Here is a 19,476-nt window from a genome sequence, read left to right as displayed (position 1 = left end):
GTATGTTATGTTTTATTTTAATAGAATTTTTATAGCATATGATTGCATCAAGTAACTGATCATACTTTGTGCTTATTTAATTATTTCTTCAATCATTCATGTAAAATATTACATGTTCATATTAATTAATTATGCACTTTTTTTAAAAACATTTGTTAACATTAAACAAATGTAATTATCATAGTTACTAATACTTCATGCTTTTTCATTTTCCTTCAAAAAAACAATCTTGATATAAACACACTGCACTATTCACTATTAAATTCACAAATGTTTCGAGACTATGGTTTGTATTTTATCATCAGTGTAATATATTCAAATGATTTTTATTTAAATGAGGTCACAAATTCTACAAGAAATAAATTGTTCAATGGCATATAAATAATGAAGGTTTGAGCAATACAGTGGTTTTACAATTTTTGCTCATTGTTAAAATTTTTCACCATTCACATTATTAGAATGGCATACGTTTTTATAACATTGTTTTTATGATGCTAATTCTATTCATATTTTTTGTTTCTATTATAACAACACCTATGGCAATTTGGATCCTATCCACATGTAAAAGTTCAGAAATTTATATTTGCAAAAATCATATTTAGACTGATAATTATTAGATAAACCATAGTTTTGTGGCTGTTCGAATACCCTAAACACCATTTAATATAGTTTATACATATATTCAATTGTATATGTACACATATATACAATTGACTGTTAATTGTATGTATGCATGTGTGTGTTTGTGTCCGTTTATATAAATGCACATGCGCATATATACATAGGCATGTATCTGTGTATGCAATGTGAAGGTATGCAAATAAATACTTGCAGTGTAAACAAAAGTTACAAAAGTAGTGAAACCATGCACAACAGGTGAATATAAATGCATGCTCAATACAATATTTTTGCTTGGTACCATTTAATCTTATATTTAAATAATTCATGTACAATATAAAATTGTTTTAATAGGCCTATGGAAATTCTGCTCCTGGAACTCCCGGAAATAAAGGAATGCCACCTCCTGCTGTTTCAGCGCAACCGAGAAGGCATCCTGATTTTGCAAAGGACACTCAGCAACCATATCCTCCTTATCAACATAGACCTCAGATGTATCGTAAGTATATAAACAATAATTTGTATAATTGAATAATTTAATATTGAGTAAATCGCATGAAGAGAAAGTGTTATATATCTAATGCTATCATTATTTGATTTTTATGTGTATTGTAGCAGGTTGGCCTAATAATTCTGGTCAATATCGAGGACAATATCCACAACAAAATGCACCTCCACCTCAACAGTGGAATAACACCAGTAGTAGGCCTCCTGGTGCACAGCCTGGTCCACAATGGGATCAACATAGATATCCTCCAGGAGTACAATTACCATATCAGCCTCCACAACAGGTAAATTTATTATATTTTTTAAATAGGGAATTCCTTGTATAATTTAATATGAACAGCTTATCATTAAGATAAATGAAAACAGTGTGATTTTCTTCTTCATAAAATAATTTTGAATTCATATACTTGAATTCAAGCAAGTTTATTTATGCTTAATTTTCAAATATTGCTAACTTCATTGAGTGTGAATAGAGTATCAGCTATTACACCGTTATCTTAAATGTTTTTAACAATGGAAAATGGAAATAGAAACATCATTCTTATACTTGCTATGTCAATATTTTCTTTTGAATATATCTCAACTTTCTAATATTATTTCCACAGAGTCAACAACAATGGCCACCAATGTCTGCACAAGGGGTAGCTCAAAGCTCACCTTTGAGGCCAGCTCAACGACCTCCTTTTAGACCAGATGGCAAAGGAGCTTATATGCCGCCACCTCAGCAACAGAATAAACCAGGAACAGCAGTAGGCGCTTATCCTTCATCAACGGCCCCCAAGAGGGAACTGGTTTTTCCTTTGGACAGCGTAGAAGCAACGCAGCCTGTACTTTACCGAAGGAAAAAGCTCTGCAGAGGGGATGTCGCTCCAGTAGAGGCTTGGAGAATTATGATGGCTTTGAGATCAGGTCTACTTGCTGAAACGTGTTGGGCTCTAGATGTTCTCAATGTTTTATTGTATGATGATTCCTCAGTTGCTTATTTTGGATTAGTGCATATGCCCCAACTTTTAGAATTGCTTTTAGAACATTTCCAAAAGAGTTTAAAGGATGTATTTGACCCAGTAAAAGATCTGAAAAACATATTCAAACTTTCCAACACTGATACTACAGAAGTAGATCTAGGAGCAATGAAACCGTCCTGTAAAGTTGATCCGGAAGACAGGGAAGTGTATTTAAAAAATCAATCTATAAACTATTCATTAATATCTCGAAAGGGTGTGCCAGTCAGAATAGAAGATAATGATGATGAAATATTTGTAACGGATACTGTGAAAAAGTGGGATGTTCAAGGAGATGACTCCAGTTACAATAGTTTAATAATGCATGGCACTGATCCTTGGCAGACGGGTCAGTCCGAATTAGTATCGCGTGATTATATAATTGACTGTTTTCAAGCTGAATTCGTAAACATTCCGTTCGCCTGTCAGATGAAATCTACAAGCAATAGTAGTGTGTGTAATGGTGATGTGATTAGGACTAAAAATATTGACGATAATGAAGTTTCAACAAAAATTAAAAAGGAACAACTAGATATAACTGAATCTGTGATGAAGAGAGATGATTTTATGGATATGGATATGAAATTGATTGACGATACAACAGAAAATAATGTAGATAGTATGGAATCAAAATTTTTAGAATATAATATAAATGTGCGTGATCCAGCCGGCACACTAAAACGGCGTAGAATGAGTGATTTTGAAGATGAGTGCTATACAAGAGATGAATCCAGCTTATATCTAGTTACTGAGAGTCAGGACTCCATGGCTAGGCGCTGTGTGTGTATTTCTACAATTCTCCGTAATCTCACATTTGTGCCTGGTAATGAAATGGTATTTGCAAAAAGCAGCACATTTGTAGCCTTGTTAGGAAAATTATTGCTTTTGCACCATGAACACCCTGTTCGTACTTATAAAACTAGAAATTATGACCGAGAGGAAGATTCTGACTTTACTGATTCTTGTAGTAGCTTACAAGGTGAAAATGAATGGTGGTGGGATTATTTAGTACACATACGTGAAAATATTTTAGTGGCCACTTCAAATATAGCAGGTCATATGGATCTTGGGATATTAGATGAAGAAATATGTAGACCCGTATTAGATGGTTTATTACATTGGGCTGTTTGCCCTTCAGCACAAGGTCAAGATCCTTTTCCAACAGTTGGTCCTTCATCATTGCTATCTCCACAGCGCTTGGCATTGGAGGCCCTGTGCAAGCTTTGCGTTACCGATGCCAATGTGGACTTGGTTATAGCAACTCCACCATTCTCACGTCTAGAAAGGTTATGTGCAGTGTTAACGAGGCACCTGTGTCGGAGTGAGGATCAAGTGCTGCGAGAATTTTCAGTAAATCTTCTGCATTACTTGGCCGCTGCTGATTCTGTGATGGCTCGAGCTGTAGCTTTACAAAATCCATGTGTATCATTGCTGGTTGCATTTATTGAGCAAGCAGAACAGGCTGCATTGGGAGTAGCTAATCAACATGGAATTGCAATGTTAAGAGATAACCCAGATTCAATGGGAACAAGTCTGGACATGCTGCGAAGAGCTGCTGGCACATTGTTACATCTAGCTCGGCATCCTGACAATCGGCCTTTGTTTATGCAGCAGGAGCAACGTCTTCTGGGTCTGGTCATGAGTCAAATTCTTGATCAACAAGTGGCCGCCATTATCTCACGGGTGCTATATCAATGCTCTGCTTCTACGTAGTGTGTATTTTTATTAATGGCTGATGGGTTATAAATATAAAAAGCACATTTAATAAGATTACATTTGTAGATATAAAAACAAAAGGATTTCCTTTACATTTGACTGGAGTATAATTGAACTGCCTTGCCTTCTGAACTTTTTTGCAGATAGACTCTAGTGTAAATTATTACAGAAATACATATTTCTGTTATGTACAGTGATTGTGAAGACAAAACTCCTGGTTTTAATAAATGTAACTGCATGTTATTAATAATAATTAGGATAAATAATGATATTTTATAAAATGTAATTAGTAAAACCCTAACTGTAAATGCAAACTTTGTGTGTAGTGATAAAACACAAGAAAGAAGAGACATTAAAAGCATACATATTTAAATATAGTGTATGTGGTATATTCTTGTATACGTATATATGTATAAAATACTGTACATATACACATATATGTATATCAGCATAGGCATGTACCATCGTATGTCATGTATGTATAAAACATAAAATGTATATAATGATATTCAAACATAAGACACTTTATAGTTCAGTGGTTTAAGTGAGGAAGCGGAAAAAATTTTAAATCAGTTTTCATGTATATTGGTGACTTAATCTCTTGACAGAATTGACATTTGTAGCATTTTTTAGGCTGTCTCAGACATAACCCACTTAAATCTCTAAAATCTGGTATTGATCTGTCTACTTGTATTTATTTGTTTAATCTTGAAGTTTGATCAGTCTCAAGATTTCATGTTTGGTATTATCCTTGTGCAAATGCTTTATATATGTCTGAATTATTAAAAATAAATAAATGTACATAATAAGTACTCAAAGTAAATAAATATAATTGTATTATTTGGTATAGGTTGATAATTATTTATAAATATTTGAATACAAATTTTAAAAATTAATATATGATTTAAATCTATTCTTACAACTCATATATTAATCCCATACATGTGTGAATTCAATTTACATATATATAATCTCTACTTTCAGATCTGTTGATTTTTTAAAAGTTACTAAATGAATGCTCTGTTGCCAAATTATCAACAGATTGTAACACTTGCTTCAAATCTTCAAATATTGGACAATTGGAAAATTAAACAAGAGAAAGGCTTAAAACTTTAGAAATCGGTTTGAAAAATACATATATATTTTAGGTATTTTGTAGGTAATTTAATGAAAACATGTTTATCAGAATAGTGAGGGTAATCTATCACATTCTTCACTCCTGCTATTGTAGATGATAATGATGGTTATAGTATGATGTTGTACTCTTGGATTCTTGAGTGTTCAAAAATGATGTAGTTGGTAGAAAAAAAATAGCTCTAGTAAAAAAAGTAAAACTGTCATTATGCTTTATTCATCAATATATTTCTGGTCCTATTTGGTTAGATGTGCTAATTTCTGGTATAGCTAGTTAATTATTGTTCATATATACTAAAGTTGACTGCAGGATTAAAAATCGTATCTGAATTGTACTGGGCTATATTGGGAATAGTTGGTGGTGGATACAAATTAGGTTCTGCTAAAATTGTGGAATATTCAAGTAAATTTTCATAGCTATTACATACTCGAACTTGTGGATGTATTCTTGCATATGGAGGAACTACAATATTATTTAGATCAGGCATCATTTTAGAATCATAAATAGTAGTTAAAAGAGGTCTCATAAATTGTTCTGGCAAAGCGAAGTGCACTACCTATAGCCAACAGGTGACCTAGTTGGCATATCAATCATTGAGGCATTAAAAATGGGCAATGTGTTAACTGATCTATTCCAGTAAGAGGGTTTGGCGAAGTTTGTCGTTATATTATAATAAGATCGCTTTGGAGGAGTAAGATATGACGCACGATTTATGTTTGATGGGAACAAGCGCACTATTGGTTGAGCCGTTGATGTATTTGTACATATAATTAAGTCATGGGAGCATAAAATTGCATTTCTTAAATTTAACTTTTCTGAACTTGTGCAAATGATATCTCAATTATTTGGATGGCAGAAGCAACAACAGCCGCAGCACGTCTTGCGGTTTGTGCAGATCACTACTTCTGTTTCGCTCAGGTCATTTAAAAGCGGTAGGTTCATTTCTGCAAATGATTGGCCATTATCAAAACAAGAATCAACGTTTTAATTTGATTAATATTATAATGTAATTATATAATTTTTGATTCATGTTTTTGTATCACATATTTTTATCTGAACAATATGTCTGAGTTTATTATACTAATATTATAACTATGTTTCAAAATTATATAAAACTATTTATTATGCTAAATTACTTGCCTGATATGAATATATCATATTCTAACATTGTCTAGGATTACTCGTTTTACTTATTCGCGAATAGCATCAATAAGAAATATGAAATTTTTAAATAAGAAATATTTTGAATGCATATGTTTCTATTAGTCCTGGCCTTCATACAATCAAAAAAACAAACTAAATATGCAACATGCAACAGAGTTTTAGAAATAAAAAATATGTCAACTTTAGATTTCAAATTATATGTATATTTTTATGTTATTTTTATGTATGTAATGTTATGTATGAAATTGAAAACAAAACAGACTGAATATTTGAGAAAAGTAAACTTTTCAAATTAAATGGAGTTTACCCGTGTGCTTGGCAGCACTGGCTGATGAGCTCGATTATTTTTGTGCCGTTTGGCAACACTGCCATGATAATTGCTACAATAATTTTTCTGTTGTGCATTTCTGCATCTTGTATCATAGTAACGAATTTTTAGTTGTGGTGGCTTCGTAGTCAATTTAGTAGTGATACGATTGCATTTCAGTTAGTGGTGTGTTAAAGGTGCATATTTAACAAGATGAATACTTACAACTATCACGATGGAACAAATTCTAGCAGGTAAATTGCATTCATACCGTTGACAGATGATCATTTTAAAATGGCAGTTTTTTCATGTAAAATAAAAAATGTCGTGTTTTAGGTCATTGCGATTCCTTTAATGTATTTTTATTATGTGCATATTTTAATTTTCATAACATACGCTTATTAACGTTTCAAGTCGCATTTGTTTTTTATTATATGGTAAATGTAAAACCCGTTTAGCTATATGCATGTTTTTTCTAACCTTAAATTTTGAGTCTCAACATTCTAGAATAGAATTAGTAACCATTATGCTTTAGATTAAATAAAATTTGCAAACAAGTGTTGCATGGGACTCAATTCAACAGAAGTAGCATTATTTTTAAACGTTTTCATTTATTTTTGCCCTCATTTCAAATAGATTTTTTCTTAGGATTTCACTAATTAACATGATTAGATATAGTGAAAATTGTATACATATCAGCATAATGTAATTATTTTTTGCTTTATGTGAGGATTCAAAGTTGTTCATCGATTATACTTCTAATTGATTATAAATCTAATATCCAATAACTATCTAATCAATTATCTTAATAAATACCTTTTTAACTTAGAATAACTTAAAAACTTAGAATTTCTTATTTATAAGAAATGCAGGAATTTTAATATTTGCTTCGACTAATAATCGTATTATTATGAATTATGTTATACTATTCGTAATAACTCTGATGCATAGTCCAAATTATATATATATATATATATATATACCCAATTTTTTTTAAAATGCTTATCTGGAGCATTTGTAAGTTGTGAAAAGTTGTTCTTTAATTTTAATTAATGTTGCTGTTTTAGTACATGACATCTTACTTCTTTGATGTTTGCTGCTGGTTGGTGAATTGTTTTCAATTCTTCAAAGTTAAGTTTCATGAAGGCCTTTGATTACTAGACATACAATGATAAACTGTGGATTTGGAGACTTCAAATCCATTTTGTGCAGTAGATAGAACTCGAGATGTGAAGATCTGTCTTTGACTAACTTGATACATTTATACTCTAAAAAATACAAATGATTCAAACAAATTTTCATCAGGAATTGCAATGAAAAGTTGTATCTGTATAGCAGTGTGTAACACACTTTATTCTATTATATATTCCTAAATGATTCCAGAAGTTTTATGTGTTATAAAACTATTGCATTTCTATTTTATCGTACCTAATAATTTTACAAAATTTATTGAATTTTAAAACAATATTAAATTTAAAATAGAATGCTTTATCTTTCTGTATGTTAGTGCACTCAGTTGAGCCAAATTAAGTCATATTCTGTGGATCTTATTTGTATGTCGAGAGGTATTAATCGACATTTAATGTGTATTCCAAAGACAATATTTTCATATGGTGAATTTAATGTATTCATATGGTGTAATCTTTTGTTTCATGGGGTAGCTATTTTTATTTGCTTAGATGCATAGAATTGTATGAATTGCATTAACCTAATTATTAACCAAAATAATTACATTCAATAACAAGAACATTTTTAATAACTGATCTTAAGAAAATATTTTATATCTCACTTAGAAACATTAACATAACATATTTCTAGAAGAATTAACATATTTCTGGGGTACAGAGTAATATTCAAATTTTTTGCATTTATTGTCACATCTAAATAGTAGTACTGCAATTTTAAATTTTGTATCTGAACTTTGTTTATGAAATTGAACGCTTAAATATTTTGAACTTTGTTAGATTTTATGAAGTGAATGGATACAATTACCATACCAATAATATATACATGTCATTTTTGTCATGATGTTAGTTCTTCTTTTATGCAAACGGTTTCACTGATTTTTATGAAATTGTGTAATCAATAATAATGTTTAGTATGAATGAAAATTGTACATCCATTTTTCATAACCCTTATTGTTAGTGCTGGGGGTTGTCCACCTTTAAGATTCTTCATCTTTTGGACAAATCTCTTATTTTTTTTGTAATCCATGATTTAAAAAAATTACACAGGCCTAAATTTTCATCCTTCTACCACAAATCCCAATTTTGTAATAGTCATTTTAGTAACTGAATAATGTTTCCCTTTCATCCCGCTTTAAGTCAATGGATGTTCTTTGCTGAATTTCTATCAAGATTTTGTTTAGGTTTTTATGGAAAATTTTAAATCTTCTTTCAAAAACCAATTTATTTTGATTAAGCGTTGTCAGTATCTTTTTAAATTGTCTCTAAAACGGCTGAACTGGTGTCAAAAATTTAAAAGCTATTCGATGAAACTTGTTGTGGGAGTCGCTCTGATGATAGTCCAGTCATTACATTAAGTTCACTTCGGAATTCGAGATACCCAGCTGTACGTCTGTAAATACATGTATATTGACACCCTAAAGTTGTCTCAAAACCTACATTTGGTATTGACACTCTACTATGTATATGTAGTTTTGAGACAACTTTATGATGTCAATATACAAGCATTTACAGACTCACAGCTGGTTATCTTGAATTCCGAGATTCTTGCCTAATTCAAGCTTAAATGACCGGACTATTAGTTTTTGAGTTACTTGCCTAGCCATATCTAGGCAGTATCTTCTCTCGGACTTTGAACATTCAAGAGTGTCTTTAGAATTACCAGAAAAGTGCAAAACTTTCGTCCACGTTTTCGCAAAAAATCTTTAACCAATGACGATTTAAAAGCCGATCGCAAGGTATCATTTGGTGCTGATTATTTTTGGGCAAGGGCCAGCGGTGGCGTTATCGGATAGAGCGTGGGCTAGCACCAACTAGTCCCAGGTTCGATGGATCGATTCCCGCTACCGCCAAGCCTGGCATCAGGCAGCTTTGATGTCAAATTTCTATTTGAGATCATAGATCTCAAATATAGCCTCAAGTGAAAATCGCCTCTCGTGGGTATAGTTGCACATATAATAAAGATGTCAGCAAATACTTCGAGTATAGATAATTAGTCCTTATACCTAGTAGACACACCGCTGGGTGTTTGTAAGATAATCATTGATAGCAATCTCTGCTTAATGTTAATGCTCATATAAAACAGATTGCAGAATAAATTAAAAAAAAATTTTTTTTTGGCAAAGATCGTCTGGGTCATTTTTTCGTAAATAAATGTATTTTTTTAGCATTAACGTAATTAAATGTATTCTTTTTTAATTTAACATGCTGGTAAAGTTCATGGTCTAAAGTTCTAAATGAACATTTTAAAATATTATAGTTCTACAAAAAGTCGCTGAAATTTATTTAAGTTTGGTATAACGGGCCGCACTTTGACATGCAAGCGCATGTTTGTTCACTATTATTAATATATTTGCTTTATCAAAATAAATGAAAATTTTATATAAATAGCCGAAGTAGAATTACGAGATTTCAGTTTCGACAATTGGTTATTTGTCCGTCTTAATGTGGATAATAATACTCCAATTTAAATTTCTGCACTCCTTCGTCTGCATTTAGCAGACAATTATTGGATGCTGCATGTTTATATCACGATCTGTTATCGGGCTTGCTGGGTACACATGCTAACGGAAGCGGTTACTATATTAAATTTAGGCTAATATTTTTCAAATAACGTTGGCCTGAATGCTTGTTCGACAGAGACCGTGTGCATTATATGTGCAAATGATTATAAACGCCTCATATTGATGGCCGTCGAACTGTGACTATAATTTTCAATTAGATTTCTTTCTTTTGTTATTTTTTTATTGAACATTGTAATTATTTCATTAAAAACTAAAATTGTAAGCGTGTGTGATGTGTGCCAGGTCTTCGCCACTTAGTGAAAAAATGCAAAATGTTTCAGGGCCATAAGCGGCGCATTGATCTAATGAATTAATGATTATTAGGATTACTAAAAATCATTTTTATTATTGCGTAGTTTGACTCATCATTTTAGTACATCTGTTATTGAAAACTGTATGTATGTATTTATAAATCAGACTTTGGGGTGGTATTTTTAGTGTAGAAATTAAAAAAAGTTTTTTTTTCATATTTTCAAAGTTTAACTATTTAAGGATATGTGTACGAGAGGATTTTTAACAATTAATTTTTTTCGGAGATACAGCTGTTTCACCATGATAATCCTCTTCTGTTTCCTTCCTTTTGCGAAACTTTAAACGCGTTTTTCTCAAAACTGTCTTTTTCAATGCGATGCCCACGATTTCTAGAGTTCTATTGGACCGATTTACTCGAAATTTTCGAAGATTTTTTTTATAGACTTCTCTCAGGCAACTAAGTGGAATTCTGTCTTAAGGCAATTAGGGCATCGTGCCTTAAGTCAAATTGCTGGAACTTCCCGTACCGCAATTCAAAATTCGAGTAATTAAAAATAATCAATAAATGTTGATCAATGATTTGAAACTTTTAATAGAATTTCGAACCATATTAAATCATTCTATCTTAAATCATTTATTTTGAAATATTTTGGAAATTCTGAACTTTTTTCAAAGCAATCGTACTGCTTTAACAGCATAAAGACGCGTCGCCATCTAACGCGTAAACATTGGTACGGAACCCATAGGAACGTAAACAAAATTTATACTTATTGTTAAAATCTTTATAAAATATCTGATAATTTGATGTGCATATGTCTAATGTTCATTTTTGACCGCCAAATGGCTCATTTTTTTTACTTTTTCCTCCATATCTCCAAAGTCGTTGGACCTGCCTTTCCAAAAATTTGAACAGTTTTTCATTTAGTCAATACAAATGAAATGTTTTTTGAATTATTCAAATCGGACGCTCCGTTCTCTTAAAAACTGAGTTACCGTTTTCGGCACTTTTTGCCCCGTATCTTCGGAACGGCTAGACCTGCCTTCGCCAAAAACTAATCAGCACGTCTCCTTATCAATACGAATCAAATGTTTTTTTGAATTATTCAAATCGGTTGATCCGTGTTCCCGAAATCGTCGACGAAAATTTGTATCCGAACATACATACACACACGCACACACACACACACACACACACACACACACACACACACATACATCCATTTTATCTAAGGTATGCCAAAATATTCAGAAACCTCTGAAACGTAAAGATATGTAAAAATTTTCATTTTCATTTGCGATTACTATAACTTGCCCTACGGGAAGTTAATGATTCCGATGATTTAAAAATGACCTAAAATGAGCTGTTGTAATGATGCATTAAATTTGATTGTTGCTGATATGTATGTATGTGGACATACATACATATACTTATATATATATATATATATATATATATATATATATATATAAGTATATGTATGTATATGTGTATGGTTCTCAATCACAAATGTTGAACTAAAACATGCTCGTTAGTAAGCGTCGAACTGTTAACTATAGGGCTGTTTTTACTTCGAAACATATTTCGATCTATATCTTTAGGTGGAAATGTATATTTCTACTGCTTGATATCATGTTATTTGTAAGCAGGATCCACAAACCTAGAGGCGCATATAATTACGAAGGCGCTTATATTATTCAACTACGTGTTTTTTTAATCATCTTTTAACTTCATGCATAGAGATAATGGCAAGTGTAAGCAAGTTGGCGCAAATTACTGGCGTTTAGTATTTTACGTGCCTATTAACACTTTCCACTCGCGAATTCCGAGATTTATATGAATTTTTGCAACCGAGTCGTAAGGGTTAAGTTTGATCTCTATATATACGGTTATTGAAGTATTATTTATGATATTTCTTTAAGTCATTAATCTTTTAGTATCGAGTTAGAAATATTATACTGCTTTCGTATCTGCAGAAAGAAAACTGAAGAATTCCAACCGCTTTACTGAAAACTTTCATTTTTGCCAATGATACAAATAATATTTTTGACAGTTTAGATAAACATCTATATTGAATGAAAGTAGATTAATTAAACGATTTTAATAGGCATTGATGAAATAGAAGAAAGTATGAATACATTCATAAAATGAGGGCGCGTTTGATGAGCAGAATAATTTTTAATTATTAATTTTAATGATTATGAATTATAATAATAGATGTAATATTGTTAGGTCTGCGAAATATAGCCGGCAGCATGGTCATTCGTGAATTTATTTGATTGATTTAATTAATAACCTTATAATTAGTTCATTGATATTTAGCCATGATATCTGAAAATTCAATTTGGGTTGTACTCGTATATGCATTAATTAATAAACAACTGCATGATACTTCTTTGTAATGCCTTTCCTGGCTGCATTTGATCAGCAGCAAATAATAAAGTAGATGTTTAGTAATTGTGCACAAATTAGAAAATAGTATGTTGTTCAATTTTATATACATATATACCTATTAAAACTTTTATAGCAACTTAACAGTCAGCAATGCCATTTGCGTGTTATTGTTCGATATGTCTATTATAGCTATCGGGGACCACCATAAGATTTAGGTACATAACATCTGCTTGATATGTACTTTTCTTTTATGTGACTCTATGGGGACCGGCATGAAATTAAATGAACTTAAAATACAATTTTATATTTATTTTTATTATTATTGCCCTTGGATCAGTCGGTCGAATTGAAAATTTTCTCGAGTTTACTAAAAGTTTTGGTTTGCCTAAATGCAGCTATACTTACACGCCAAATAATTGCTATTTTCAGATCTGTCAAGCGATTTTTATAGTTTTTTTTTAGCAAGTTCAACATTTATAACTAATGTAGTCATTATCAACACTGTTATTTTTTATACTGTTTTTATAGTATAAACTATTCTTATTTTAAGCTCTAATTTTGCAATTGATTCTGTACTATGGACATCTATACATTTTTTTGGTTTTCGCGTCTTTTTTCAATGTTTACTAGTCAACTGTCTTTTGGCTCATTGTCAGAAGAATTATGTTACAGTGCGACAATATAGTGCCAATTAGTAAATATTTAAACTTAAAATATGAAAGAATTGTGTAACTAAACAAATGCTGCCGCGTTCTTCTATATTGGTCATTTTTTCTCCTGTGTTTTACTATTGGTAAGACTATTGATAAGCATTCGGAAATAATTAAGGTTTGGTTTTATTTTGTATCTCACTTTGATCTTTCTCGCATTGCTTCTCTGCTACTATATATTCATTTTTTTATTATTATTTCACCCATACCTAATTTTATATAGATGAATACTCTCATCCATACCAACATTCGTACAATACAGTGTCGCCATATAGGCATAGCTATTAATCGTATTATTTATTTAATTCGTTTTAGTTTACACAATACACAATCATTATTTCTATAATTAAGCTTATCAATTTATGACATTTGCAGCAGTATCAAAAATTAAATATTGAGTTTTTTTTAATTATTTCATTGATATTTTCACTTTTGGGTGTGAAATTTTAAAAGCCGGAATATAAACATATAAATAGAGCGTTAGCTAAAATTCCACCACAATTAAACTTTTTATGCAGATTTCTCCTAATATCCTTCAGATGTGTTAGTATTTAATTTATCAAAGAATTTTTGTTTATTATTTTTATCAGTCAAATTTGGATGTTTAAACATATTTTAATTGATAAACAGACTACATTCGTATATTAGCAGTTTTAATTTTCTCGTCATAACAATAATTTACGGCCCAGTTGCGCGCTAAGTGAAATTTTTCCACTTTAGCAAATTAGCAAAATTTTCTCCTCTTAAATCATGAATTAAAAACTGTGCTGATGATCACGGAATGTGCCACTCAACACTTCTTGTGTGTTCCGAGCAACGGCATTGACATGAATCGAACTTCATCATAACTAATGTTTCTGTGTTCGGAAAAAATCTGAAGAATGTCATTTCTTTATTACATTCTGTGGCTTACTTGCAGAGTCGTTTTGTTATATATTCAGTTCTAACAAACTTATCAATTCGGCTGTTTAAAATATGAGATTTTATTTTTTGAGTATTTAATATAGTCTTCGTAAGTTAATAATATTGACGCCTGTCTAAAAAGGTTTTACTACTCTACCAAAGCCTTTAAAAATAATATTTAATATCATTCATGATTCTGTACAAATTTCGCAATTGCAAGAACAATGAACTTCGCAATCAGTAATGTTGTATGGCTGATTTATGTAAATTTACATACAAGTTATCTACGCCCGTGAATTGAAATATATGTACTGGGTGGTGTATATAGCGAACACCAAATGATATTTTGAGACAATGTTATTTTTCGATTTGTAATATATATCGAATACAAAAATACAGAACTTACATCAAATAAATAAAATATATTAATATATTATGTTCATTAATACTTTCGTGTTTACGGTCAAAAAGTTGACTTCTATTCTATACCAGTCTGCGTTGTCACTATATGCACTAGTAGATTGTATACATATTTTAATGCTGATTTTTTTGAGTTCTGCTGTTTAGACTTCGGTTAAAATAATAAAACGTGATTGTCAATTGATTCAATAGATGCTCCTTTTAAGATGATGGAATCATAAAGTAGCTCGCACATTATTCAATTTATTTTCAAGGGTTTGTGTGATGTTATGAAGTACCCTCAAAAATTAATAAGCCATTGATCCTATGGTAGAGCTTGCATGCCCGAAAGGCGCAGTTGACTTGTCCAAGCGCAAATCGGTATGCAATTCCGCGTCCTACATGTGAATCGTACGCCAACATGACACACTTTGTGGTTAAGCCATGTGTATCTCTTCTAATGCGAGACGATATATTCAACATAAATATATATTTATGCTCATTAGTTTAATTTTTAATTGAGGTGCTCGTTATTATTTAGTCGGGTCGCCGATTTCTTATTTGAGGCACTCTATGACGCGTTTCAAGGATAATGATTGGCTACAAGTGACTACGTCTTTTGGGTTTTGTAAGCAAAGGGACTGACATAGCAGTATTGTAGTTTTATTATCCATTTACTTATCTGTCCAATGAAAAATCGTTTTCCTGAAATTGTTTACTAGTGGTGTTCTTGCGTTTTTAAAATCTTCAATATTGGGGCGGAATCCAAAGATTCATTGACAAAAATTATTCCTATTAATTAAAGTCTTGTTAAAATACCCCAATACCTTAAACGTAAAGTTAGCAAAAAGGTTTTTTCTCGATTTTTTTAAGTCATTTTAATAACTTTCTTCTATTAGTTTAAATCCAGTATAGTTTAAGTCCAGAAAAGTTAAGTAGGGAGGCTGATACTTTTTTCATTCATAGTTAATTTGTCGTTGCAATTAGCAGCGCGTGCTAATTTCAATTTGCCAATATTTGTATATTTAATTTTATATATTTTATTGCTATTATATGTAAAAAATTGTTTTTCACCACCTTTAAGAGGCACAACTAGTGTAACCGCCTAAAAAAGGTGATTTTTGGGAATTTATATTAAAAAAAACTACTTTATCAATCATTTCAAAATTTTAGGAATATATTTATACATGTTTTAAGAATACATAGTAAAATTTTTGAAGAAAAAAATTAAATATTTTTTAAGTTATCGTCGATCTCCAACGGCGCAACAAAAAAAGGCCCTTCACTGCTGCAGTGATTTCGGCCTTCTACGTGGATGAAATTAAAAAAAAATGTCGCTAAACTAGATAATATTGCCTGTAAAATGAACTACGATAAAGAAAAAAAAACAAAAATTGACAAAATGACGAAAAAAAGTCAAATTTTATCCAAAATTTTGGTCGTTTTTAGACTGCCAAAATTCGATTTTTGATCGAATCGATTTAAAATTTTGGTATGTTATTTTTAAAGGTATAACCATATATCGAAATATGGAAGAATTAAAAATTCGATTTCTTGAAAATTTCACACTAGTTGTGCCCCTCGAATCAGAAAATAATGTTATATATATATAAGCTTTACTTTAGTATTGAAAAGTATATCATCGAACTTACTATGCACGCTCAGCTCTTATAGTTCTTTCTTATTAGTTGCTGTCAAAATCATTTACAATGCGGTTTACTGATTGGCTTGTATAGTATGTCGAAATAATTTATTGTTTTTGATTTCATTTAAGTTAATGTCGAACACATTTTCTTTAGGAGTCAGTAATTTGTTAACGATATTTTTGATGTCATCAATTTCTGAAACTTATTCTAAAGTTTAAGTTCTAAGTTTAGGATAATTTATCCTAAGTTTTGGACCTCGAAACTTGGGATAAATTATCCTAAAAGACTATCAGCCTTATAAGTGCAATAGGTTCTCGCAATGAGTCATGCAGTCAGCATATTTTAGTTTTTACCTGAAAGGATTCGTGAAGTATCTCATTAATGATTCCGATGTTCGTATGAACGTCTGCCGGGGCCATTTTTCTTTTAAATCGAGGTTGCATTGGAAATTAAATCGATAATGCCATGCTCAAAACTTTATTTAAATTTTGATAAATTTATGCAATAAATATCCTCAATGTACAGATTCGTCTTCGCCATTATAGTTTATGAAGACATAATACATATTATATATAATAATAATAATAATGATAATAATAAATAGTCTACCCGAAGGCAGGTCCATGGTATGAGAGCACCATAAAATCAAAGTTTTCTTTCCTCTCTTTTGTTTGTTATTACCATTAATTAATGACTATTCATAAATTTTGTTCATTTTTATGGATTTTCCTTTCCAAACTTCTGCTGTCATGCTTCCTCGTAAGTCATCAACCATTTGCATTTTTCTTTTTCCCATTCTTTTCAGTCTTTCTATTTTACCTTCGACTACGTCTTGTAGAAGACTTTCTTTTCGCAGAATGGGTCCGATCCAGTTTCCTTCCCTTATTAACTTCAATAATTATTAATTATTGGTAATAATTATTTGGTAGTTAGTTATTTTTCATTTATGCCTTTGAAAGATGTTCTATTGTATCTTTTTTTTTAGTAAGATGAATCATTAGGAAAATTGAACCGAAAGCTTTTGAAAAATACTTCTTAAATTTAGGATAATAGATAGATAATTGTTTGGTGATGCGGGTTTATATTAACTAAATATTATTCTGTCAAACTTGATGAATATTTGAATTGATTTTCATCTTTTTATATTTATGCAGTTAACGATTTTTTACATTTTGTGCTTCTAGAACTTACAATATATCACTAATTCAAATATTCGGCGTTATATTATGTTGTTTTTCGTACTAATAAATATTTATACCTCTATATTCAATAGTTAATACTGTCTGTGTGCAAAACACTAGAGCAGTATTTATTTGCAGAATGTATTCATTGTTAATTATACGGGACAACATGAAACTAGCTCTCCATATACGCTGGGTTATGAATTATGCATACAGCCCCAATTCCCCAATAATTACATCGTTCTCACATAATTACATATATTTAGGGTTTTGAATATAATTTTACAAATGCCTGTATATAATTTCCACTTTTATCTATTTAAGCTAATAAATATTACAATTATTCTAATAAATATTTAATGTGTATTTTCGTTCCACAGCATCCAAAACTTCTGTAAAAAATAATTTCTTACACTTTCTTCAGTTAAAGAAAATTTAAGAAAAGTTCTTTATAAAAAGTGATTAATGCTTTCATTCTAATTGTATTGCAAACTGTTTTAATATAATGACTAATGATAAGTAACTGATAATTGTTATCATTAAATTCTAAGTAGGGAATGATGCGAGTCTTTGACTCATCGTGCTTGATTTTATTTATATCATTCATTTCTGTGCACGTACCGTGCGGTTTCATTCCATTTATAACTAACATTTAGATACGTTGAAGAGGGATTACACACTTCTGCAATGTTAATCAAATGTGTTGACCAAATATGTATTTTTCAATTGCATATCAGAAGGAATCAAGTTCTTTTATACCATGCTAATTAAAAATTAATTTGACGTACAAAATTAATTTAATCGAATTGATTTTTATCAGATGATAGAAGCGTTCAGTAGTTTTTTTTTACTTTTGCAATTGAGTAAACTTACATAAATATTCCACTGTCGTCTGAAGAAGCTTATCATCGCCACTTGATTAGTAAATCTGTTTTGAACTTATCGACGGTTTGTAAGCCTAACTATAACAGTTAAAGTTTAACTCAAGCCATTAATGAAGTTGACATCACTAGCATTTTTCTATCATAATAACAAGGATTTGTTTTACGAAATTTTGTCTCGATCATTGAGATTTTTTCCAGTACAATGTATGGACTATAATTTGGAATACTGTAATTAGTTGCTATATTTAAAATTGAACTTCTTTTCCATAGAATAAGAATCTTATTTTATGACCGAATTGAATTTTTGATAACTTAGGTTTCCATTAAACTAATAAAAAAAATCTACCAACAGTTATGTTTTAATAAATCTATTTTATCATTTATGGAAGAATTTTACTTGAGCTGAAGAAATAACGTGTCAGAAACTGGTGACTATCAGTAAATCGGTTCTGGAAGATTACACTGCGTGACAGTAATTTTTTTCCCTGTGATGTTATGATGGTTTTTAAGTAATTCGAGGATGTTGATCCCTAATAAAGTAACAGAGCTTTGCTAACAGCTCTAGTTTTCTAGATATACCAATATGCTAGTTTTACCTCAAATTACAATGAAAAATAATACATATTTTATTATATGGCTTCAGGTCTTTTTATATAATTTTCGAGCGTGGTGTTACCAAAATTTATCAACCATAACGTAGACGTCCTGATGTCCTCTAAATTCCTGATGTCGTTTCGGTGGATTCTCTCGCCTGATTCCCTGGGTTTCTTCTCTAATTTGGAGATCATCGAATATATCAATTTTTCTATTCTTACTGGCTTCTCTTTCATCGTTGGTCTCTCAGTCTATAACATGGTAGGCAGAAGATTTTTGATGTTGATCATCATTTGCGTGGATAGGGGTCGTGTAGCTG

The 19,476-nt window shown here is 30.8% G+C and overlaps 2 protein-coding genes across 8 annotated transcripts in view; both read left to right on the top strand.

The window, feature by feature from the left end:
* LOC113378755 (trithorax group protein osa) overlaps nt 1-4,490 on the top strand; it is a 102,915-nt gene extending 98,425 nt beyond the window's left edge. For all 7 annotated transcript variants that reach the window (XM_026619345.1, XM_026619341.1, XM_026619342.1 and 4 more), the window contains 3 exons: nt 973-1,117; nt 1,234-1,409; nt 1,731-4,490. In XM_026619345.1, coding sequence (XP_026475130.1) covers nt 973-1,117; nt 1,234-1,409; nt 1,731-3,839 — 2,430 coding nt within the window. In that variant the 3' untranslated portion in view covers nt 3,840-4,490. The remainder of the gene's footprint in view (nt 1-972; nt 1,118-1,233; nt 1,410-1,730) is intronic.
* A 2,044-nt stretch (nt 4,491-6,534) lies between these two features.
* LOC113377280 (microtubule-associated protein Jupiter-like) overlaps nt 6,535-19,476 on the top strand; it is a 107,580-nt gene continuing 94,638 nt past the window's right edge. Inside the window, exon 1 of the mRNA XM_026617536.1 lies at nt 6,535-6,702. Within this exon, the coding sequence (XP_026473321.1) occupies nt 6,662-6,702 (41 nt within the window). The 5' untranslated portion in view covers nt 6,535-6,661. The remainder of the gene's footprint in view (nt 6,703-19,476) is intronic.

The sequence above is a fragment of the Ctenocephalides felis genome, unplaced genomic scaffold (genome assembly GCF_003426905.1).
Source record: "Ctenocephalides felis isolate EL2017-DRISC unplaced genomic scaffold, ASM342690v1 CF-g0.4_SCAFFOLD_01886, whole genome shotgun sequence".
Classification (NCBI taxonomy): domain Eukaryota; kingdom Metazoa; phylum Arthropoda; class Insecta; order Siphonaptera; family Pulicidae; genus Ctenocephalides; species Ctenocephalides felis.
The sequence above is the reverse complement of the archived record's forward strand: the minus strand, read 5'-3'. Positions and strand labels throughout refer to the sequence as shown.